The sequence below is a fragment of the Polychytrium aggregatum genome (assembly GCF_025602895.1).
Source record: "Polychytrium aggregatum strain JEL109 chromosome Unknown BJ171scaffold_2, whole genome shotgun sequence".
NCBI lineage: Eukaryota > Fungi > Chytridiomycota > Chytridiomycetes > Polychytriales > Polychytrium > Polychytrium aggregatum.
Genome location: NW_026516204.1, coordinates 1,107,112 through 1,131,365, shown reverse-complemented (window position 1 = coordinate 1,131,365; position 24,254 = coordinate 1,107,112). Strand labels below are relative to the sequence as shown.

The 24,254-nt window shown below is 56.3% G+C and overlaps 5 protein-coding genes across 5 annotated transcripts; 1 reads left to right on the top strand and 4 right to left on the bottom strand.

Moving 5' to 3' along the window:
- Positions 1–626: 626 nt before the first annotated feature.
- Positions 627–1,991, bottom strand: BJ171DRAFT_486981 (uncharacterized protein). The gene is made up of 4 exons (XM_053109238.1): positions 1,814–1,991; positions 1,446–1,583; positions 1,238–1,294; positions 627–1,073 (listed from the first exon to the last, which is right to left on the bottom strand). Exons 1-4 carry the CDS (start codon positions 1,860–1,862, stop codon positions 679–681), a joined length of 639 nt encoding a protein of 212 aa, XP_052971510.1. The 5' UTR covers positions 1,863–1,991; the 3' UTR covers positions 627–678.
- A 90-nt stretch (positions 1,992–2,081) lies between these two features.
- On the bottom strand, positions 2,082–4,538 carry BJ171DRAFT_437405 (kinase-like domain-containing protein). Its single transcript, XM_053107973.1, has 3 exons — positions 3,826–4,538; positions 3,620–3,652; positions 2,082–3,517 (listed from the first exon to the last, which is right to left on the bottom strand). The coding sequence occupies exons 1-3, from the start codon at positions 4,378–4,380 to the stop codon at positions 2,285–2,287; spliced, it is 1,821 nt and encodes a 606-aa protein (XP_052971509.1). The 5' UTR covers positions 4,381–4,538; the 3' UTR covers positions 2,082–2,284.
- A 609-nt stretch (positions 4,539–5,147) lies between these two features.
- BJ171DRAFT_595164 (kinase-like domain-containing protein) lies at positions 5,148–8,231 on the bottom strand. The gene is made up of 4 exons (XM_053114576.1): positions 8,008–8,231; positions 7,329–7,840; positions 7,210–7,242; positions 5,148–6,971 (listed from the first exon to the last, which is right to left on the bottom strand). Exons 1-4 carry the CDS (start codon positions 8,108–8,110, stop codon positions 5,343–5,345), a joined length of 2,277 nt encoding a protein of 758 aa, XP_052971508.1. The 5' UTR covers positions 8,111–8,231; the 3' UTR covers positions 5,148–5,342.
- A 246-nt stretch (positions 8,232–8,477) lies between these two features.
- Positions 8,478–11,201, bottom strand: BJ171DRAFT_486976 (uncharacterized protein). Its single transcript, XM_053109237.1, has 5 exons — positions 11,174–11,201; positions 10,727–10,987; positions 10,170–10,417; positions 9,800–10,000; positions 8,478–9,698 (listed from the first exon to the last, which is right to left on the bottom strand). Exons 1-5 carry the CDS (start codon positions 11,177–11,179, stop codon positions 8,552–8,554), a joined length of 1,863 nt encoding a protein of 620 aa, XP_052971507.1. The 5' UTR covers positions 11,180–11,201; the 3' UTR covers positions 8,478–8,551.
- A 1,448-nt stretch (positions 11,202–12,649) lies between these two features.
- On the top strand, positions 12,650–23,179 carry BJ171DRAFT_117404 (uncharacterized protein). Its single transcript, XM_053105516.1, has 19 exons — positions 12,650–12,748; positions 12,867–13,062; positions 13,216–13,612; positions 13,823–14,406; positions 14,516–14,796; positions 14,913–15,196; positions 15,309–15,537; positions 15,636–15,757; positions 15,880–15,968; positions 16,145–16,391; positions 16,547–16,760; positions 16,892–17,136; positions 17,295–18,803; positions 18,950–19,717; positions 19,889–21,008; positions 21,107–21,378; positions 21,513–22,299; positions 22,851–22,925; positions 23,059–23,179. The coding sequence occupies exons 1-19, from the start codon at positions 12,664–12,666 to the stop codon at positions 23,088–23,090; spliced, it is 7,536 nt and encodes a 2,511-aa protein (XP_052971506.1). The 5' UTR covers positions 12,650–12,663; the 3' UTR covers positions 23,091–23,179.
- The last annotated feature ends 1,075 nt before the right edge of the window (positions 23,180–24,254 follow it).

Sequence of the window (24,254 nt, the reverse complement as noted above, 5' to 3'; positions counted from 1 at the left end):
ATGATTGATAATGGCATGTGACTGAGACTGGCTCCATTCATCCATCCATCCATCCATCCGCACGGCGCATTGTCCTCACCTGGCTTCAGGATCGTGCGTTTCTCCAAACATGGACATCAAGACGTTTGAATAGGTTGATTTCTCCTTCACGATCTGCGTGTCGAGGTCGTCAAGGGTTGCTGTCTCTGCTCCATCGCTGAGGAGCCTACGCTTCTTGTCCTTTGTGATATGGGCCACTGGTTGGGGCTCAGGCTTCGACTCGGGATTCGCCTCGGGCATCTCCACATCCAAGTCGGCTGCCATGCTCCGCGCACTGATAGACCCGGACAAGCCGGTATGCTCGTCGTCATTGTTTCCAAAGAGCGACGCAATCTCGTGATTCACTTCAGCACGGCCTTTGCTTGGCTTTTGCTTGGGCGCAACAGCCTGGACAGCAGCCTGAACAGCAGCAGGCGTGGACTTTGCAGCCGGTGTTGATTTTGTGAGCTGGGACTTGATCGCTGTCCGGGAAGGCTCACGACGAATCTTCTCAAGTTCCTCGGGGGTCTTGTTGGCTGACCAATTCAAGGCACAGACCGGCGTATCCATCGCATCGGCGTCGAGCTTGACGAGATGATGCTTGAACTTGAGCGGGTCGATCGTAATCACCTAGTCCGAGCATCATTGTGTTGGTCCGTGTCAGCCAATCCAGGACCGGTGGAGGCATCGCTCCGAGCACAGCTCCGTCTCGATCTTCATTCGCTCTGATCTATCCCTCCATCTGCTCTTGCTCACCCGCTTGGTTCGATCGTGCTTCAGTTTGACGATAGCAATAGCCCGGCCGTATCGTGCTTTGCGCCAGTTCTTCCGCGTTCGCATGTTCTCGTCGGTCACCAGGGTCATGTCCTCGGCGTAGACGACAGGCCGTCGCTTAAGCTTCTTTCGACGGACCTTGATCACCTCGTCGTTCGAAAGCGGCTTTGTTGCGGCAGCCTCCTCCCACTCCCGCTTCAGGCGCTGCACGTATGTGGGCTTGGCTTCTTGAACCTTGAGCTTCATGCCCTTCCATTTCGAGTTGTTGTAGATATTGATGCCTGTGCGAGGTGGGGGGGGGAGTCGCAGCGATATGGGTAAGCAGGGGGATCTGGCAAGCATCCGCCGCTGCATCGTAGCAGGGCAGGATCCAGCCGGTCGAATCATCGCTGCTGCAATTTGAGGTCATCTTGTCGTGCTGCTGGCTGCTGACAACATAACATACATTTCTTGAGCTGCGCCGATGTGGTGTTGATCTGGATGTAGCGGAAATCCCTCGGGCCTGCAGCGTCCCGATACAGCAGCGAGTGCATTCAGGTTAAACTCTCGGTAGGTAACCGGCAAAAGCACGAGCGCCAGGGATTCGCCTGCCCTTCGAGCTCCCTTCCCAATGAAACGACAGCGAAGCTAGAAAGAGAGAAGCGAGGCCGTACCCATTCCGTTGTCATTTGGTACATCGACCGAGACGACCGCTCCGAACGACTTGAATCGCTCAGCAAGCTCGCGGCCGATCGAAGGATTATTGTCTGTCAAGCCGCCGATATAGAGTCGCTTGGGGCCGACGGGATCTTCTGCACAGGACGAGCAGACATCCATCCGCATACAAAAGGCATGGGCGCCGCAACGGCAGTTGGAAGGTCCGTGAGAGGAAAGCAGCCGGCGCATGGCATTAAGGAAGCAGAGTCAGTACGGGGAGAAAATACAACGGATGATGCTTCAGTCAGTTTGCCACGACGGCTCTGGTGATTTCGGTGTTGGGCGAGCAGCGGCTGTGGCCAGGCGTTTCGCAAGATCGACTCACCCTGGGCGGCCTTTTGGCCGTCGGTGCTGCTGCTGGCTGCTGCGCTCATTTCGAAATAGTCGGAAGCAGCGGCGGCCGGGTGTGCTGGTCGAGCGGCTGTGGGTATGGGGCGGTGGGCGACAGGCCAGGCCGGGATGTGGGATGCAGAGTTCCAGAGCCGACGACGATCGGATTGTGCGGCGCTCGGCAGCCCCGACCAAAAAAAGTTTCGAGACCAAGACCCGCGCCTCGGCCTCTGTCCCGACATTCGGCTGCGCACAGCATCTGCCTCCTGGAACTGGATGCGCATATCTCGGCGTGGCACCAAGTCGCAGCAGCGACAGTCCGGTGGATGGCCGTTGTGGACAATTAATGTGTGTATTCTCACCCAGACGAAGGCTACAAGAGCAGGGTGTCCCGTTTCGGGTTGTGGGCGCTGCATTCGGGAACCGAGGCTGGCTCGTTGGTATACAGTGCGAGCAGCAGCCGGGCTCAGTTGTCGATGGTTGCCTTGATGGCCTCGATCCAGGGCTGCACCTGCTTTGTCGGCTCCTCAAACACCCATGAGCGCTTGCCAACGGTCACCGTGAATGTCTTTTCAGTTCGCTGCTGCACTGTGGGCTGGGCGCCGAGGCTGATTTGGTCCTTGATGGCGCCGGTCTCGCCCTCGAGGATGATGATCTTGGCGGCCGTCAGGACGACCATGCGCCGCTTGCTGAAAAATGTTCTTCGCAGGATCAACGCGCCGCACTTGATGACCTGCTCCTGTGGCAAAAGCTCCGAGAGTCGCCAGAGCTTTCGGACGTTCCGCTCAACAAATTCGTAGCGCAGGCTCTGACTGCTTTGCTCTCGCGCTAGCGCGATGCCGGCATTCTGATCAGAGAGGCTTGTTCGTTCCGTCGCGAATCGACCTGGCACATAGACGGCGGCTGACTCAACCTCTGCCTGGCCCTGGACGATCTTGAGCGGATCTTGGTTTGTCGTGCCCGCCTCAGTCTCGAAGAGCGTTTCGCTTTGCGAGCTCTGAGCAAAGAGCGCTGGCCGAGACTTCACCAACAAGGGATCCACTGGGGCCAGGCGATCGGGCATCTTGACCAGGAGCTGCTGTGGCTGCTTCAGTCCGGCAGTCTTTTGAAAGGCTGCGGGAATCGTCGGCATCGTCGGCTCGGCCTCTGAAGCCGACTCATCGTCCGAGTAGGCATCTGCGTGGATAAACTCAGGTGTATCGCCGATCATGATCGAGCTGATGATGCGCGAGGCGATCTTGTCGAGCGTCTCGGAGTCTGGAGTGGCCACAGGCTGTGGTTGCAGCACAGGCGGTGTCTGCAGATGCAAGTCGACCCAGTCAAAGCCCTTGAAAAACTCGTGGGCCTTGATGTCCTCGAGAGTGTATCGTGTCTCCTGGTCGAGGACGAGGATCTTCTCGACAAGATCTTTGGCAACGGGATCAAACTCTGGCGGGAAGTTGTACTCGAGATTCTGGATCTTCTTGAAAGTGAGATACTCATTCGGGGCCTTGAACGGGGGTCGGCCGGCCAGCATCTGATAGAGAATACAGCCAACGGCCCAGACGTCGCATGGCCATGAAATTCCTTGGCTGGTGATGAGCTCTGGCGAGCAGTACTCGGGGGTGCCAACGAACGACCGCTTCCGTTCGGGCTTTGGGTTGCCGTCGTCTTCGGTCGGCTCTGTGTCGAGAATCTTGGCACAGCCAAAATCGGTGACCTGAAAGAGAAGGGACAGGAAGGGATGAGCAAATGCGGAGAGGCTCGAATCGGTCCGGGTGGCAGGGTGCGGATATCACGAAAGCGCATGAGAGGGACGTACCCGAATGTGTCCTTCCGAGTCCAGGACAATGTTCTGGGAGGGCAAGCAGCATGAGCCAAGGTCAGAGACGGATGCACATCCCACATTCCAAAGCAGGACAGGTCGGGCTGGCAGACACGGCACAAGTCATGAACACCGAGCCGGACGGATCGGACGACAAACTCCATCGCAGAAAAGGACGCACACAGCCATTGCCGCAAGCCTACCTCGGGCTTGAGATCCCGATGCAGCACGTTGGTCTTGTGCATGTACTCGACGGCGACGATGAGCTCGGCGAGATAAAACCGGGCGGCGTCGGTGTCAAAGTGGCGGACGCCCCGGATCAGGTGCAGCAGATCGCCTTTCTCGCAGTACTCGAGGACAAAGTACAGAAAGGTCGAGTCCTTGAATGTCGAGTGCAGGCGGACGATGAATGGGTGCTTGAGGATCTTGAGGGCCTGCTTCTCGATGTGGATATATCGGACCTTTCGGCTCCGGATGACCTTCTTCTGCTCGATTTCCTTGATCGCAACGGGCCTCCCGGAGATGAGCTCCTGGGCGTGGTAGACGGTGGAGAACGAGCCTTCGCCGATAACCTTGCCAAACTTGAAATCGCTGCGATGCACAGCACGGCCGCTGGGCGTTCGGGGCGACATGGGCGAGAGCGGGTTTGTGGGTCCGTAGAGCAGTGGCGGATGGATTGGGGTCGAGGGTGTTGCCGGCACAGCAGCAGCAGCAGCAGCAGCAGCAGACTGCGAGGGAGCAGACAGGGGCTCGTCCATGGTGACGGTGGGGTGCGTTTGGAGGCGAGGCGAGAGGGTGCGATTCGCTGTGCGGGCGGAGCAGCGACGCAGAAAGAAAGGAAGAGGAAGCGCAACGGGGACGAGACGGGCAGGCGACGATGCAGAAACGACGCAAAGGCGGATGAGGATGAGGATGCGGACGAGGATGTGGATGTGGATGTGGAAGCCCAGACACGGGCAAACGAGTCAGAGCGTGTGTGTGTGTGACAAGGAGGGGGATGGGGGCGTGGCGAAGCCGGCGCAATGCTCGGGCACCGACACGGACGACATTCGTTGCCCGGCTGCATCGGATTGCTCGACTGCATTGGATTGCTCGACTGCATTGCTCGGGTGGACTGATCCAAAGCATTGCTCCGATGGACTGATATGAAGGACTGATACGATGGACTGCTCCGACGCACTTGCTTCGTCATATTCGCCCCATTTGCACCGGCTGCAGTGCCATGATGCACAAGCCTGTCCGCGCTGCTCGCCCAAATCCAGACGCCCCGTCGCACAGCCCCTGGCGAACAAGGCCGGTGTCTCAAGAGCCAAAGGCTGCGCCAAGGCGGCGCTTGCTTCTCTGTCCTGGATGGATTGCTGGCGTGCTTGTCGCAGAATCGCCCACCCAGATGAGCCATGGCAGGGTTCTTTTCTGTGACCTGAATACACAGACCCACTCATTGCATTCATGGCCAAACACAGCACCCTCGATTTCCGCATCGCTGCACTGCGACCGGCGGTCTTCACTCGGAGGCTGCCAAAGTGATCTGTTCTATTTCTTATGGCATAGTTAGACGCACGCCATCGCATACTACGCCGACAAATGGGTTGTGGGCAGGTGTCCCATTTCCCCTGAATATAGTGTTGGAAAAAACAGTGGGAGACGGCGTCTCGTTCGGACAAAAACACGCCGTGGGAGGGGCCGTATCATGCACCCGACCGACAATTCCAGGCGCAGATCATGGCCGCGCCGAGTTGATTGAATCGACCCAGTCTGAAGCGCCGCCCGTGCGGTCGTCAAAGACCCACGCCTTCTTCTGCATCGTGATGGTGAATCTGCGTGCGTTCTTCAGTTCGATCGAAAACTCGTCCTTCAGCACAACCTCGTCTCGCACAGTTGCTTGCGCCGGATCGACAACGAGCAGCCGCTTGTTCGTCAGCACCAGCAGTCGGTGCTTTGAAAAAAATGTCTTTTTGCGAGTCACGAGCCCGTGCTTCAGAATCCGGTCGCCCGGGAACATCTCTCGGAGGTTCCATCGCTTCTGTGCACCCTTCTCGTTGTACTCAAAGACGACTTCGCCAGGAAGCCTCATCCCCTGATCCCGCGGGCTCATGTCTCGGGCGCCCATGTCTCGGGTACCCATGTCTGCGGACCACCGTGGGAGAGTCGCCATCGCCATGGCAGCGCGATCGTTGTAAAACTCGGATGCCAAAGCCGACGACGGGCTTGTTGTGGCCGACTCGATGCTGTAACTCGAGTCGCGGATGTCGCCCGAGGAGGCAATGTCCCTGGCAGAGTCTCCGACAGAGTATCCCAGCTTGTTCTTGGCCATAAATTGGGTCACTAGGGCGTCGCGGCTAAAGTCCATGGCGATGTTGTGCTCATTTCGTGAAAGCCGCCGGTTGGAGGGCGTTCCATAGAGATCGGGTGAGCTTGAGTCGCGACTATCGTTGCGGGACTTTGGGCTGTTCGTGCCAGAGTCTGTATCCTCGCCATTCGACTCTGCCTGCTTGATAATAGATTGCTTCCGAAGATCGACGTTGGCCGGAGGATTGTGCTCGGACTGGTTGCGATTGCCGGTCCTTCCGAGAGTCCCGGACATTCCATGGTTGTGCGAGACCATCGACTGTGTATCCGTCTCGCTGCAGTCGACAATGGTGGGGACCCCAATTGGATGAGGCCGATCATCGTCGCGATATAGGTTGAGATGAGTTTCGCTCAGGATGCTGCTTTCGTCGACACTTGCGTTGGCTTTCCGGCTCAGGGCTATCGGCTCGTGGAAAAATATGGGCATCACGTCGGATGCTTCAGCGTCAGGCCAGCCGGCTTCCGAATCCGAGTAGCCATCGTTATAGACACATTCGGCACCGCCCTGTTCAGCGACAGCCGTGGGGAGCCGCTGGGCGATTGCTTCCAGAGAGTCGAAATACACGGGCACCTCCCTCGGCAGCGGCACCGGCGGCGTCTGGAGATGGAGGTCCGTCCAATCGAACCCATCAAAGAAGGGATGTGCCTTGATTTGCGGAATCGTGTATCGCTCGTCAGCGTCCAGGGTCAAGATCAGCTGCACCAGATCTCTCGCAACTTCAGGAAAGTCGCTCGGAAAGCTGTACTCTAGGTTCTGAACCTTCTGGAGTGTCAAATACTCATTGGCACCCTTGAACGGCGGTCGTCCGGCCAGCATTTGATACAGCATGCATCCGATCGCCCATACGTCGCATGGCCACGCGATGGGTTGGTCCAGCAGCAGCTCGGGCGAGCAGTACTCGGACGTTCCCACAAACGATCGCTTTTTCTTCAGAGTGGAACCCTCCGGGTCGGCTGTTGGGTCGTTTTCTAGGATTTTGGCGCATCCAAAGTCGGTGATCTGCCAAGACGAGTCGATTCGTGGCCGGTCAGAACCATATCTTCGTCCTGACAGTGCCAGCACACGGTGCTGGACTATCAACAGCCGCGTAGATCACATTGGCGTGATTCTCGAATAGCTCAAGCACGGCACTCGCACGAGCTCTTCGTCCGTAGCGCCCTCACAGTCATATCCAACCGACCCTCCAACTGCATCGATTCAGCGGCGATGTGGATTGCCCCGGAATCATTCGACTTACTCGGATGTGACCCTTGCCATCCAGGACGATGTTCTGTCCATGCCACAGCGAATCCGATAAGTGCGATTGTCGAGGGCTCGCAAAGAGAATAGCGTGGAGTCGCGATGGCATCAACTCACCTCGGGCTTGAGGTCCCGATGCAGAATATTGCAGCTGTGGATGTACTCGACGGCGGTGACGATCTCGGCTGTGTAGAATCGGGCCGTGTCCATGTCAAAGACACCTACACTTTTGATAAACTGGAGCAGGTCGCCCTTCTCACCCAGCTCAAGCACAAAGTACAGGCTTTCGCGGTCCTTGAATGTGTAGTAAAGCCGAATGATGAACGGATGCTGTAGAATCTTGAGGGCCTGCTTCTCGACATAGACGTACCGGACCTTGTCGTACCGCACAACCCGGCTTATTTCGAGGATTTTGACGGCGTACTGCCGGTTGGTTGCTGGCTCGCGGCCATGGACGACTGTGGAAAACGAGCCTTCCCCCAAAATCTCACCCCATTCAAAGTCAGCACGGTTTCGCGGACGCAGAAGACTCTGCTCGTCGTCGGCGGACTGCTCTTCGGTATTGGCCCGAGGCCGGCCTTTGACTGAAGCGTCTGCCGGCAATGACGGCTCGGCGGATGGGCTCGAGTCTGGCTTGACGTCAGAGTCGCCCGTCGGAGCATGCGTATTATTCACCGAGGTGTCGATTGGTGCCACCTCCACTGCTTCTGCTTGCTCTGCCTGCTCTGCCTGCTTGTCTGCTCTGCCTGCTTTGTCTGCTCTGCCTGCTTTGTCTGCTCTGCCTGTTCGACCGCACGAGGAATATCCTCCTCGAGCGTGGCATCGACAGGGGCCGGGCTTGGTGGGGCATCCAGGGTCGCCTCGGGAGGCTGTGCTGCAACGAGCGGCTCCGAATGCATTTGCTGCAGCGACGGGAGGGCGGATGGAGGCGGTTCAGGCGGCTGCGGGTTCGGGTTCGGGTTCGGCAAACAGTGCGGTGCGAGCGATGGCGACGATGAGTCCAGTGCGGGCGGATGTGGAGACGCACCGATCGGGAAGGGGAGAACGTCTCGCCGAACGCAACCAGACCTGTTGGATTGTGGGCACCGGCCTGGACCAATGGCAGCCGGGTGGCGGACCAGCACGCCGATCGCTTTGGCTGGCGACGGCACAATCAGGCCAACCAGCTGTGGACTCGCTTCGATGCTGCATATTGATCGGGCGTCGGCAAGCAGCCCTCCTTGGCAGGGCAGAGGTGTCGCATGCCATTCTGCAGACAATGGGGGTCCCGTTTCTTTCTGGACCGACTGTGTCTGCGACTTGACGTCATCTGCAGGTCGTCCACTATATATTCATCCAATCTACTCCCATCCGCTGTTAACTGTCGGCGCAGGATCGTTCCCGTCCGAGACAAATGCCTGCCAGCCTCCTTCCTCGGCGCCGCTCTGTGCTGGGCCCTCATACACACCCCAGCCCGTCGTTATCGCTTCGGTCTGGCCTTGGATACCGCTGCCGTCGGCTGGGACATCTCCCAAAGCCTCGGACCCCCATCCAGGCGCCGGCCAGGGCGCTGCCGAGGGCTGCCACGTCCGATTGGCGATATCGGCCGTCTTCCAGTCCGCCATGGCTGGGCCTGGATCACGCTTCTCCCGTGGGGGCTCTGGAATGCTCTCATCGTCCGATTCGGCGGTGTCCGAGTCCGAGGCCGGGGCTTCGAGAGAGTGCAACCATGTCACCGGCGGCGCCAGGAACCTCGAGCGGACCCAGGTTCTTCTCAGCGAATCTTCTACGTGGCTACCCAGGTCCGAGCTTGGCGAATCTGTTTCATAGAGCTCAAAGAGATCCCTGCCGAGGTCGGTGCGAAGAGCATCCACCAGCGTGGCAATGTGCTTGCAGTGTTGTCGCACCTTCAGGACCGACCACAGTTGACCGAGCGAGAGATTGATTGTGCTGCCGGATGCATCGATTTCTGGCTCAGTGGACAGCGGCGAACGTGACAGGTGAGCCCACGTTATATCGTTGTGGTGCAGATCCGTGGCTTCCTGTTTGATGAGATCCAGCAGCTCGCTTCCAGATAGGGCCGGCTCATCAAAAAATGGATACCCGATGGATTCGAAAAGTATATGCGAGTGAATCGGGCTCGTCGCAACCACAATGTTGGTGTCTGGATCGGCCTGAGGAGCATCGGCTGGCTCTGCTGGTTCGGTGGAGGGAAGATTGGAAAGGCTGGTGACAGTGTCGCTTGCTAATTCGACGCTCGGCTTGCTCGACGAGCTCGTCCCCGGAGGGCTGCACTGCAAGGGTGCAGCAAGAGTCGTGCTGGCACTCTCATTGGGAGCAGCTGTAGTGTCGACCGGCGCGATCGCAGCTGGATCGGGTTCGTTGCGCTGGAATATCGCCACTTGGGTGCAAAAGCCAATGTCGGTAAGAGTTTTTTCGTCGTTGTACCAGTAACCGACTCCGGTGAAGCTCACAGCGTAGCCGTAGTCGAGCGCAATACTTTGTGCCCTGGAATATCGTTGCTGCGTTAGCCAAAGACCCAAGGGGGGAGGGCGCGCTCGGGCGTATCGACTCTCCTGCATGCAGTCATGCTGTTGCTTATCGCATACCAGGTTTCAAACTCTCGGCGGGTCCACTCGAATCGGTGGTCGTCGTTCCGCAACGTTGCGTGTGGGGTTCCATAGTTCAGATTTGGGAAAAAGACGTTGAACTCGGCATTCGGGGTGGTGACGATCACAAGCCGAGGTTGGTATCGACCAAAAACGATTTCCGGGTAGGCCTCGAGCACAGGGGGATCCAGGTGCTCGATGCTGCAGGCAGAGCATGTGCATGTTGGCATGCGGGGTGAGTCTGGGATATCTTGCCGCTACATTCAACCAGCTCCGACAGCAAGGCTCCATATCGCATTCAGTCGTATCGCCCCCTCTGGCCACCCGAAGTCGATCGAACACGGCGTTCTATGATGGCCGGTCCACTTACACCTCCAACGAGACGAGGGCATCGTGTCCCGTCAGTCGCGAGTCAAAGCGGTCCACAGAGCCCAGATAGAGGTCCAGCACGATCGGCAGCTCCCTCAGGAACCGAAAGTCGTTGTCGGTTGGATAGCAGGTTTCGCAAGCGCTGTAGAGCGACTCTTCCGAAATGTCGAGACCGATCAGCCGGTCAAACTGGGTCGAGTTGAGGAGGATTTCGAGCAGGGCACCTTCGCCACATCCATAGTCGACGACCTAGATATTGGCGATGGCGGCGGTTGCGGTTGCGGTTGCGGTTGCGGTTGCGGTTGCGGCCAAGCGAGCGAGCGAAGATGCGTGAGCACCAGGGCGAGCTTATTCCTCTGCTGGCTGCCAAACACTGCTCGCATGCTCGGCGCACCCATCCGAGTGGCTGATTTGGAGATGAGCGTTGCGTGGAGCAACCAAATCAGACGGATCGACTCGCTGTAGGGGTCGCTTCTGCCCGTAGGCAGCTGCAGGATTTGCTGTTGCTACCAATCCGCGGCCCCGGTATGCCGCTGCCAGCCAGCACCGTCTCCTCACCGATTGCACGTTGTGGGCAGCGAGCAGGCTCGAGACAAGAGACCGCCGCTGTCTCCACAGAGGCGGATCGAATCGAATGTGATCGATGTCGTCCGAGTCGCGGGCGAGAGTATCCGGCGTGTGGGTCATTGCAGGTTGATCGCGGCGGAACAGCTCGGGACAGGCGTCAATTGCGCGGCCGAGCCAATATCTGCGTCTCGCTGCGCGTCCTCGCCGGGTCCCTCGCTCCCTCGGCGAGAGTGGCCGAGATATCTGCAAAACCTGCATGGGAGGCCGAGTCGGGGTGATGTCTTTGAGATCAAACATCTCTCTGCTCACAGACGCCTGTGCTGCGTGGGCCCGCTGCGTCTGCTGCCTCTTGCTGCACCGAGATATCTGAATTTCCAGTTCCTTGCCAACCGATCGCCTTATCCCAGCCCGCTGAGGACGCTGCAGCCTATACCGTACGTGCATCCGATGACCCGTGCTCGTTGCTGTCCCTCCGGCTCTGGCAACCTTCCGGCTCCCTGACATTGCCGTCTCTCTCGTCCGTCCGTCCGTCGTCTGTCCTCTGTCCTCTGTCGTCCAACCGCCATTGCGCTGGACGGTCAACATATTCAAATAACAACAGATTTTACTGCCTGTTTGGTCGGGGACCTTGATACCACACGACAAAGATTGATGAGCTCGCAAGGCCGTCGATCGTCTGGTCGCAAGCACCCGCATCCCAAAGGCTCCAACGCAAACTCAGGCACCAACCCCAGTAGCGGCCAAGGCTCCACCACCGCTGGCTATCATCCGGACCAAGGCGATAGCCACTCTTCGAATCCGAGAGCCGGCGGAAGCTCGTCAGGCCCTCACAACGGGAGTAGCGGCGGAGGAAGTGGAGGTGGGAGCGGGGGCGGCCCAGGATCCCGAAGAGGCGGACGAAGAAACGGTGGGGGCTATGCCCACAGCAGCTCGTCAAGTCAGTACGGGGGATCCCAGGATGGTGGTGGTGGAGGAGCAGCTTCCAAGCTCGATCGCATCCAATCGCTGTTTTCACGCATCGTCCGCTCGAACGATGATGCCAACGGCTCCAAGCGCTTGGCTATCGCCGCCCAAATCATCACGATTGCGAAATCATGCACAACCACCCAGGATTTGGCCAACGGCATGAAGATCCTTCATTCGTCAACGGGCGAGTCGTTCCACGTTGTCTTTGAGGACCCGAGGTACAGAGACGGCTACAGCCCGTAGCTCACCGCCCCTGCCTCTCGGTGTTGGGGAGCAGATCCATCGCGACAAGTGCGATACTGCCATGGCTTCGATTCACTCCCTGACATATCTTGCGATTAACAAAATGGACGGATGTGCCTGGTGATTTTCCAGACTCTCGACGGAGCTCAAGCAAGCCTTTGCAACTGCTATCGCGACCATCGGAGCTTGCATTCCCCTTCAGTCTGAATCCCACCCATTCATCAAGTGGCTATTCGAGCACCTTCTCTCTGTCCCAGCGTTGACTCGGGGCCACAGCCTGGATCTGGCCGAGAAACGAGAGTACGAACTCAAGAGCTGGCTTCTAGTCATCTTACAGGAGGTACCGCAAGCGCACTCTGCATGGTCGGGTGGACTGCTTCGGCTCGGCGTCGACAGCGTGGCCGAAAGAGGCACCGTGCTCAGTCCTTGCGTTGAAAAGTAACATTTCCTGTCATGATAACAGCTGATTGATCCACGCTCGCAAGTCCCCAAGACCTACCAATCCCATGTGATGCGAAGGATTCTCTTGGATGTCCAGCAGTTCATGGACTCCATGAGCACCGGCCAATATCTGACTAAGCTGCTCGAGATCCTGCTGATTGTGTCGGAGCACTACCACGACAACTTTGCCTCGTCGTTCGATGTGAGCTCGCCTCGCCTCTGATTGTGTTGGGCATCACTGCGATCCACCGATCGCACTCGCGTTACTGATTTGCCAAATGTCGATCCAGGAATTTCTCGATTTGTTGGTTGGCTGGTCCATTGATCCTGCACTTCCACCGGAGATCTCACAGCTAGTATCTGGTAGGCAAGGGCGCTGCAACCTTTATTGGGCCGATGGCCCACCGTTGTTATCGCCCAAATGAGTGACCAAGATGGAGTCGAAGCCAACTATTAAACCGCTGGCCTGTGCTTCCACCAGAGTTTTTCCGTAGAGTCTGGCCATTCTGGATCGTTCGAATTGAAAGCGCCATGAACTTTATGCAGCAGATCCTGAGCGACATTGCAAGCCATACGAATCAATTGTTGGAGCCTCAGTCCGAGCCCACTTATATGCTGGATGGTGGTCTCAATACCAATTGCAAACCCATTCCCGAGACCGTGCTGCCGTTCCTCAGGTGGGCTTTTGCTATCCGTGCCGTACCTTGATTGACAATAGAGGGGTGAGACGCGAGACGGAAATGGGTTTGTCTGGATCGGCTCGCTCACCCTCGCGCCCTTTCCTTTCCTTTCCTTTCCTTTCCTTTCCTTTCCATACCCACACCATACAGAACTTTCCAGTCAATCCTGCAAGCCCTCAGCTTTGCTACCTTTCCCGTTGTCAACAAGGAGACCCAGTTCGATCTGAGCTCGTCTCTGTATTATCAAGACTACGAGCACACTGTTGAAGTGGCACTGGATTTGATCTACAATGTTGGCGCCGAGTACGGAGATCGTCGTTGGCTGAAGCAGGGCGTTGAGCTCATCAAGTTTATGAGTACAGCGATGGTGGGCCCACTGTTCCGCCCTTTTCAAACCCGTGCCCTCAAGTTTATGTTTTTGGAGATGGACTGGTTTATATCGCAAGAGGAAGCACGGCTCGGGCTTGTGTCGATGACCCCCAAGCCCGTCTTCGATGGTCCCTTGGACTCTCGGACGATCGAAGAGTGGCTCGGGCAGCTGGAGGAGGTAGGCGTCCAACCAGCCACTCACTTTGTTTGGCCATGTGGATACACCGCAGTGCATTACAGTGCTGTGAGCCGCATCGAATTGCAATGTCGTGCTCCTCGTTCTGCTCGGTCCCACGCTCGACTACCAGCGTCTGCTGTCAACGCAGCGTTGTGCTCAGCCACATTGTGGCACATATACTGACTCATGTCTGGGCTTGACTGACTGCAGCTTATCGACATATGGTCGCCCAACCTGGACGCCAATCTTCTCTGGTTCTTTACGCGACCGCTCACTTCACCTCTTTTGAACCGGATTCGAATCCGATGCTGCATGAATGCCAGCATGATGAAATCACTGTTGAGGCTCTCCAAGATTGTTATTTCCGTGTTTGGCAAGCATCCATACGCAACCAACATATCTCAGGCCTACGATCCAGACCCCGCTCCTGAGGAGCTTATCAGCGAGTTCCTGTGTATTGCATCGATCATGCGGGACGACTCCCAGACCCATTCGTTGCCTGACCCCTATCGCGACGCAGCTGATATCTGGAGCGTAGGCGTTCCTGCGGATGTCGAAGCCTCCCTTTGGAAGATTGAGCATTCCGGCCTACTTGCCTTGCTTATTTTCGACCTCTCGCTTGTTATGGAGGCCGTCAAGTGGGAGATTCACGGGATTTCCAAGAAATCGATCATGGATCTTTTGTTTGTCTCGCTCGATGGATGGATTCGGGCTGAAGCCGACCATCCTGGCTCGCCACTATGGACAAAGGCTGTTTCGTCGATATTCCGTGCTTTAGGAGAGACCGTCAAAAGGTAGGCCTCTTGTGGCTTGTAGATTGGCACTATTACTTCGTATCTATGCTGTGATTCGATCTTGACATCTCCTGGCAGAGGCACTTGCTGATTTTTCTGCGTCCTTTAGCCAGCGATTTTTGCTGACGGCCATGAAACTGCCTTCGGGCGAGCTCAAACTGATTCTCGACGATAAGCCGATGCCATTCATTCAGCTTGTTCGAGATGCCATCGCAGCCTTTGGCAAGCGCCAGTCGGAAATTACCATGACGGCCGTGGGGCTCTTGCTTGACCTGATGAAGGAGCTATGCAAGTTCCCTGGATTTGAAAGGAATCCGAGCACACAAACGGAAACGAATCGTCTTTGCCTGCTCCTTTGGCAAAGCATTGAGTTGATCATGCCGTTGATAGGTTCGTAGCGCTTCAAGCCTTCACACCTCACACCTCACACCTCACACCTCACACCTCACACCTCACACCTCACACCTCACACCTTACACCTCACACCTCACACCCCACGCTCGCAGACACCGAACGCGACCCAGAGAAGCGCCTCAAGATCGGCAGCATGGTGTTGCTCTATGTCGAGCAGTTTCAAAGCCCTTGGTTCGATGCCGTTCTGGAGCCCCTGGGTATCGGCACTCAGTACCGGCGCCAGACTTTTGTTCGCCCTGTGCTGAACCATATCAAAGATAGCGATCCTCACGTCCGTGGAACCTTCCTGAAGCTATTGGCTCGGCTGAGCCCGTCGATCCCGGCTTCGGATCTGATCCTGTATGGCCAAATGCCAAGCAAATTCCAGGCGTTCAAGGTGAGTGCTTGGGACGCGCTTTCCGGCTATATATGAGTCCGTATCTCGTATATTCACCAGTGCTGTTGGGCAAGCTCATATACTTACTTCAATTCTCGCTGCTCCTCCACAGCGAAAGGTGATGGGAACAGCCCATTCGGGTGTGTTTCGATCGCAACACTTTTCGGTCGTAGTTTCGTACTTGGGCATGGCCACGCACCTGCAGCCCTCAAAAGATGCAGACCAAACCCCGGCTCTGCTCTCGATCGATCCTTCGGGCTCCCTCAGCGATTGGCTCATCAAGCTGTTCCAGTCGTGTAACAACGACGAGATAGCGCGCCAGTATCCTCAAGCCTCTCTTGGTATGGTCTGCGATACCGTGGGTCTCCGAGTGAAAGACTATGGAGTGGCTCCCGTTTGCAACTTGCCTACTTATCCTCATACTCTGCATACCTCATAGACTCCTCGACTTTTGTTGAGGCAATCAGCTCGGACGACAACCTCATGTTTTGGGCGCTGTGGGAAGCGGCGCGCTACTGTATACTTGCCAGATTGCGCACATCTTTTGGCGGACCGAAGCAGGTAATCATCGCGAGCCTATGTCCCTGCAAATGTACAAGTGATTTGAGTAAATCCGGCTGGTGTGCGACGGGCTCTCGATTTGTGGGCTCTCGACTGACAGTAACCTTGTGCCACATTCGTAGACGTTCGAGGCCATTGAGTTTTCTCTGCAAAACGTCCACAAGGCTACTCACGAGTGGATAAAGTTGTCCGATACGGAGCACGGCGAAAGGTACCTGTGCCCAATTATGCCATGTGCTGGAATGGTGTAGTCATTCATGCTAATGATCCAGATTGCCTCAATCCCTTGGTGCCGCTCTGTGCCTCGTCGACACCCACCGTAACCACTTTGGGCGACCGCGGCGCGTAACTCACACCACCGCTTCCTCGACGCTTTGTTTCCTCCAGAGCAATGGATCAGCTGAAACTTGCGCGCCACTTGCTGCAGTTTATCGATCTGCTTGAATTGCAAATCGAGAATGCAATTGCTGGCACGTCCAGTCAGCGACTGCCACCAGCGCCGAAAGCCTCGATTGCTTTCTTCTCGGCAAACCGCAAAGTGTGCCACGATTGGTTTGCTCGCATCCGCAAGAGTGTCGTGGCGCTAGGGCAGTATCTGGGCTCATCTGAACTTGTCATTCGGCACTCGAGTCTGGTAAGTAAAGCCGCCAGCACCCACTTTCCCAGTGGTTCTCATGCACCCGTCCCTCGATGTCCATGGCCCTATTCGCTCGAACCCAAGCGAGAGCCACCGTCCATAGCGCTGCACCTGCACATCGGTGCTCACTCTTCGATCGTCAATCATCACAGCTTCTCACCGACCGGATGGGACTTTTGCGGCGAGGCAATGTCCGAGATCTGGATGCCTGGAGTAGCGACGTTTCTACCAGAATCGTGCATCTGGCGCTTGCCATGTCCAAGCTCACGGATCCAGATCCCATTGTGGGTCTTGTCCAATGGTCGCGAAAGGTCACCTACGTTCCCGTGGACGTCACTCCCAAAAGGACCAAGGAGCCCGACATGAGTAAGCCACGAACGAAACGAGATACATCGCTGGGACCCTATCCGTACCTGCCTTGGAATTCTGCTCCTACACCCATCTGAGCAGCCTCTAGCGGTACTAACACAGCATTTTTGGCACGGAACACTGCGCAGAGCGCTTGATTCTGGCCAAGAAGCCCACGGACGCGGTCGAGTCTGGAAGCGAGCCCGCAGGAGATGCGTTCGTGCCTGTCACGGGCACGGTCAAGATTGATGTGGCCTGGATCGAGGCACTGGGCTGCATTTCCGATGCGCGCTTCGAAACTGCGATTGAATTGCTCCGTGCCCGTCTCAAGATGATGATTCAAAAGGGTGATCTGCCAAGCTACCACCATGAAATATCTGTGCTGATCAAGCAGGTCTGTATCGACGCCATCTACCGGATTGCTCGCAAGTGCTCTGGCAGCAGGCGAGATATGACCCGCCAAAGCCTTGACAAACGATGCTATGGCTACTGGGAACTGAAATTGGATTTGTGGCTCGCCAAAACCGCCACCAACATTCCCTTGTGATTTAGATTACAAACTGCTACGTTGCCCTCGCCGATTACGAGTCAATGAAGCAGTGGCTGCCAATTTTGAAGGAGTGGCGGTCTGAATATGTCGGCACTGAACTGGCCTCCACATTCGACACTGGATACGCCACCGAATACCTTCGCAGCTGGTGGCAACTTGGTCGTGGCGATGCACCACGTGTATCCCAGTCGCGGTTGTCGTCTGCAGAGGTCCCAACTCCTGTGGAGCTCCTTCATGGCGGCCTAGTCAAGGGCACTTTCAACTGGGCTGCGAGGCAGCAAACCGACGCACTACTGCTGCTCCACGGCGCTAGTTCGGACGACAGTTTAGTTTCGTCGGTATTAGGCCTTATCGACTCAGCGGAGAAGCGAGTGCTGGCGGCGCTGCAACTCGTTGACCTGGAGTCGCCCGAGCAGCTTTCATCGGCGTTCTTGGAACTGCAAGCTATAGGCGCACTTCGAGAGATGTTGGGCGGCTGCTTGGGCTACTCGACCGACCTTGTGGCACACAGCGAGTCGTCTCATCTCAGCAACCTCAACCGCCTCGGCTCCCTGATCCATTTCGCCCAGTCTCACCACTTGGACTGTGCCAAAGGATGCACAGATGTGGTCTTGAAGATTGCCAAAGTTGCCCGGAAGTCCGAATGCCACGCGCTTTCGATCAAAACCCTGAGGCGACTGGAGAAACTGGATGCCGGAATGCACATCGATCAGTTCGATTGGATTTACCAAAAGGCCAAGACGCACTTTGAATGCGGCCAAGTTGACGAGTTCCTCGGATCGCTCGCCAAGCTGGCAACTTGGGCCGCCTCTGCCAATGTCGATACAGCTTCAAAGGCCCCATCAATCTTGTCCAAGGCACTGCTCTACCTGTCCCAGAGGACACGCAGTATCGACCTCGAAAGTGAGGTGTCCTCGCGATTGGTAGAGAATCTGGTGGTCATCTGTGCCTCCCCCGAAATATCGCAGAAAGCCGGAGACTTGACAACGGGGGCTGAGCACGCTCACTATCGCTTTGCTGAGTATCTCGCGACCCAGAGTTTGATCCGCGCAAAAGACACAAATCCGGCATCTGCCAAGGTCTGGTTCGCTTACTCCTCGTACTGCTATCGCTTGGGACGAAAGCTTACTGAAGAGGTGACAGCGGCACACAACAAGCAATTCGTGTTCCTCGAAGACGAATTCAAATGCATTCTTGCCCACACTGCCGGCGGCGATGAGCCCGTCGATACCAGCACCATGCGTCAGGTTCTAGCCGAGATCTTTTTGAAAGACGTCGAGAAAAGTGGCATGACTGGTGGTAGCGCTGGCTTGGATGTTGCTCAGGCAATCGAAACACGCCTTCGGCAAGCATTCCCATCCATAGACGATAGTGGCGTTCGCGCGGTCATCGGAATTGTGCTGGGCATATACAAGCGAATCCTGGACCACTACGAGAATGCCGTCGTGGGTTACTTTACGTATCTGCGTCTCAACCACGATGCGGACTCTAAAACCTGCCCCGACGATGAGGTATGAATGGATACCACCACATGACTATCAGTGCTGCCATTGCTGCCATTGTGCTTCTGCCTGCATATCCAGAGTTGGCGCCATGCGTGCCGACTGCTGGGGGGGGGGTTCTTCATACGACTGACGAGGTGCTTGGAACCCAGCAGGTGCTACACAGCGGGGCGGATGCCGCGGGTACCTCAACAAACGAGTACAATGTGATCGTTGCGGCACTTCGAATTCTTCGGCTGTTTGTCAAATTTGGCGCAGCTCTCGAGCCCGTATTCCGCCAAGGCTTTGCCGATAGTCCCACGGCTCCCTGGGAGAGCGTCACTCCCCAGCTGTTTTCTCGCCTGCGTCACCCTGAGCATTTGGTGCGTTCGCTCATCACAGATGTGCTTTGCCGCATCGGCCGCGATTCCCCTCACCTTGTCATCTACCATGCTGTCGTTGGGTCGCTGCTGGCGATTCGCGAGTCTTCGGCAGCGGACTCGAGCTTCATCGCAATCGTCTCGTCTCTGCGAAAAAACGGGCTGTCGACGCTGGTTTCCCAGGTCGAGCGGATGGTCAGCGAGCTGCAGCGCATCACGGTACTGTGGGAAGAAACCTGGCTCCATCGCTTGGATCAAATGCAAAGCGACATTGCCAAGCGCCTTCAGCGGTACGAGAATGAGCTCCACAGGATCACACACAACAAGGCGGCCTCGGGCAGAAGCCGAGAAACCGCTCTGCGGGATGCCTATAACATCATCATGAACCCCATCTTTGTGGAGCTGGACCATCTGGGCAGCAGCACCATCCATGCGGCGGCCTCGACGGACCACGAACGACTGTTTCAGCAGCTCTACAAGGATGAGATTGACCGGGCTTTGATGCTGATTAAAGCGCCTAGTGATGTAGAGAAGCCCCAAGAGGCCTGGACACTATTCAAGAAGGTGGGTAGCACGCCTGGCCTTCCCTGCTGCCGCGTTTGACCCAGGTTGTCCCAGCTCGACCCAGCTCGACCCAGCTTGTCCCAGCTCGACCCCCTCCTCCATATGATGCAGGGCTGATCCATATCGCCGCACAACCCGATCTGCGCTAACGGCATCGTCAAACACGACCAGGTTCACGCAAAACTCGGATCCGAGCTTCACCGATTCCGGGCACTCAAAATGCATTCGATCAGTCCGCTACTGGCTGGACGACAGGGATCCATGATCCCCATCCCTGGCATCCCGATTCATGGAGAGCTGATTACAATCGAGCGCATCCTCGAGGATGTACAGGTGCTCAATACCAAGACCAAGCCCAAGAAGATCACCATGGTTGGCTCGAACGGACAGTACTACACGTATCTCCTGAAAGGCCACGAGGATCTGCATCTCGACGAACGCGTCCAGCAGTTGCTCACCATCACGAACCAGATGCTGCGTCACGATAACGACTCCAAGCGGCGTCGTCTGCATGCCCGCGGCTATTCCGTGATTCCTTTTGGCCACCAACACGGAATGATCCAGTGGGTCCAGAATGTCATGCCCGTCTTTGCCATCTACAAGGGATGGTTCCAGCGCGACCACGTGGCCACCATGCTCCAGAATAACCAGCAACCCGATGCCGATTACAAGTTTCCGACGACGCATGGGCTTTATGGCGAAAGGGTCCGGGTGGCCTTGAGAAAGTACAAACTCCCAAGAAACGCCCCAAGAGGCTCGTGGCCGCGCTCGCTGCATCGCGATGTCTTCAAAAAGCTTAACAGCGAGTCGTCGTCGATGGCCCTCTCGCGCGAGCTGTGGTGCTCGTCCAGCTCTCCGGCCGAGTGGTGGACGAAAACAAACAGCTATGCCCGGTCACTGGCCGTCATGTCCATTGTGGGCTATCTCATTGGCTTGGGCGATCGCCATCTCGACAATATTCTCTTTGATCCATCAAGCGGAGATGTCCTGCACATCGACTACAACGTGTGTTTTGAAAAGGGAAGGAAGCTGCGAATCCCCGAAACAGTGCCCTTCCGCCTAACACAGAACTTTCTATCGGCCCTGGGCATCACCGGCATCGAGGGCACCTTCCGCATTGCCTGCGAACACACCATGCAGGTGATGCGCCGCAACAAGGAAATCATTCTGACGCTGCTCGAAGCCTTTGTTTACGATCCTTTGGTGGACTGGACCAGCAATCTCTCGGACAGTGTGCGCAAGCGCGTTCTGGAAGTCAATGTCCACATTGGCCTGATTGTCTTGCGCCTAGGTATTGATCGTGTGCTTTGGAGCTGGGTGGGTTCGGACGGCCACAGGCGGCTCTGCGGTCGAGCTAACCTCTCGGACTCGATCCTTTGTATTCATTAGCCGAGCTCAAGCCAGCACTTGACAAAGACGAGCGACAGATGATGACGACAGTGAGGGACATCCAACGTAACCTTGAGGGCTTTATCCGACGGCTGAACCATCGCGACGATGTCACGGAAAAGATTGAGGCGTATCGGCAGGAGTTGCGCCTGTCGTGGAGCCCTGACCAGCAACAGGCTGATGAGAACGAGACCGCAGCCGAGCTTGCTCATCAACTCGAGATGTACCGCGATTGGAAGGCCCGTCATGAAGCAGCGATGATGAACCATGAGGTAGGTATCACGACCACACAGAGCAGGGGCCAGCGATATGGACCACTGGTCTTCTGTTATCGGTTTTAGCCTGGGGAGAGGGACGTCGCTTGATACCTCCGTCTGACTCTGCGGCTTGCGTCGTATATACTCAGGCGCTCGACTTCCAAGATCTGCTAGAGCACTGCACCGCATTTGCGATTATTCCATTCTGGTCGGATCAAGGGTCAACAGATGTTGAAGGACTTGATCCGAATCAATTCAATGAACTCTCTGCACTCCAAGATCAGCAAATCAGTCTTGTTACGGACCTCACGGAAGCTATGCAGGATATTGCGGGACACTGGAATGCCTATCAAGAACTCGTGGAAACGATTCGTGACCACTTGCTCAAGCAAGATTGGTTCAGGCTCCTCGCGTCTGAGCTGGAAGCCACCTTGACAGGCTCGGCGGGCACGTCCATGCTCTTGACTACAAAGTACGAAGACACCGTGGGAGAATCCTCTCATATTGTCTACACACGTCGAGCCACGCTGGAGACAACAATGAAGACGAGTCTGAGGGACGCCATCGCGTCGGTGGATACGCTGGCTGATCGCCTGACAGTCCTTGGCAGGGAGAGCGACACCCTCAAAGAGACCGCCTCGGAGGATCTCCATGGCTACCTGCAATCACATCCGATGGAGGTGTTCAAGAAAAAGTTTCAATGCGGATCGGTCCTTGGACTTTGCGACCTGTCCTTCATGCTCCACTCTCAACTGGCGCAGTCGAGTGGATACATGGAGAAGGGCGCCTTGTCAGGCCTGAAGCTGTCATCGATCGTCACAGACTTGAACGACACATTTGTTGATGTGATGGGCAAGTATGTCTACCGCCCACAAGGGGCACAAACCGGTTTCCTCGTCGCACACATGATCACGGTGTTTGGATCCAAAATCCGCGGTATGTCTCAGAGCACTGGTTAGCTCTTTGCTGCATGGTTTAGTTCGGTGGTCTCGACTGGGACTGCTCACAAAATGAGCCCGAGCTTGGTGCGCACCGTATGATGGTTTACACGCACTCTTCTTGCTCTTGCTCTTGCTCTTGCTCTTGCTCTTGCTCTTGCTCTTGCTCTTGCTCTTGCTCTTGCTCTTGCTCTTGCTCTTGCTCTTGCTCTTGCTCTTGCTCTTGCTCTTGCTCTTGCTCTTGCTCTTGCTCTTGCTCTTGCTCTTGCTCTTGCTCTTGCTCTTGCTCTTGCTCTTGCTCTTGCTCTTGCTCTTGCTCTTGCTCTTGCTCTTGTCCTCACCCTTCGTCTGTTTGCTTCGCCAGATCTCAACATGCAGTATAGCTTGGACTTGATTTTGGGCGACGACTCAATCGAGCTTCTCGAGACACTACGGAATGCCATGAGTAGCGCTGAAGCGTTCATTCATGGATTCACAAGCACGTTCATGACTTCCGTGCTCGAGTTCATTGCATTAAATTACACAAAATGCCCCTCCATCGTCAATCAGTTTCTTGGCTTTTCGTCCAAGCTGCCAAACGGGTCGCTGCCAAGCGGATCGGATCTCGATCGCTGGAAGCAGCTGGTACGTGTATCTCGAATGCCGTCTGCAGCCAAGTCCAGTCACGGTGCATGCACGAACTGCCAAGTCTGGACAGATGGCCGCTCTTTGATTTACCATTGATCTATACCCCATTTGGACCCATATCCGCGAGTAGATTGCGCAGTTCAGGAATCAAGGTATCAGTAGCAAGTCTTTGGAGCTCCGTGAGCTGATGGGGCTGTGCGCCGCGGCCTTCCAACCGATGGAAGATGCTGTCGCTGCGTTGGCCGCAGCCGACCTGCTCGTCCCGGAATCGCTTGCGATCGAGCTCAGCATATACAAAGTCAAAGTAAGCGTCCAGCAAACGAGCTGTATCCACCCATCTGGCCTCAGTAGATGCTAACGGTGGCTGATGACGGAATATGCAGGCCGTGGCAGCCATTTTCAAGAACTCGTACGACTACTATCGCTCATTCGAATACGATGTCGATGACCCCTCGCACGAGTGCATCCGGGCCATCAACTTCGAAGAGGTCATGGAGCAGGACGACTTTGAAGAGTCGGTGGCGGCGCTCAAAAAGTATCTTGGCTTCTTCTGCCGGGATGTGGTCCTGAAAGCGTTGCTGAAACTATGCGGACGGATTCTCAAGAGTATGACTGGCGAGCCTGGATCATCTCCTGCCATCGAGCTCGAAACCAAGACAGGAATCCCTGTCATAGACCACGCGCGCGGCGTGGCGTACACATGGATGAAGGAAAGCGGAGAAGACTCTCAGGACCAGCACTATCTGATCGGCCTTGTCGGCGAGACTCTCAAGGGTCATATGAAGGCCATTTTGAACGAGCACGGCACTCGGAGGCTCGGTGGTCTTGAAGAGCGAGTGCACATGCACCGGCTTGCCCTTCCACGCTATCAGCACCTCCATCAGAATATCTTGATGCGACACACAAGGGACGGGCAATCTTTGCCCGAGTCGCATGGATCGGAGGTGAGATCCGGCATTTGCCAAGTTGCCTCTTCGAACTCTCTGTGTGTTCTAACAATACCATGCACTTGCGCTCCTCTCTACCATAGCTTATCAGGCTGCTTGCTGCTGATCGCGCAGTCTTGCAGCGCTTGGTAACAGCCCTCGAAACGTTCGGAAAGCACGCCTTGGCTCACGAGCGCTGCGTGTTATCCAGGCTTCAAGAGGCAGCGCATCCTGACGAATCCCAGCTCGAACATCGCATAGAATCTCGACAAAGAGCCATTACCGAGACCACTGAGATGGTAAGGTGCTTGCGGCATTCGAGTCCGGTACAACTCATACACCTCTGTGGTGCTGACTGACGTTGTCATGCAGATTCAGAGCCTGTGCGACAAGATCGGCG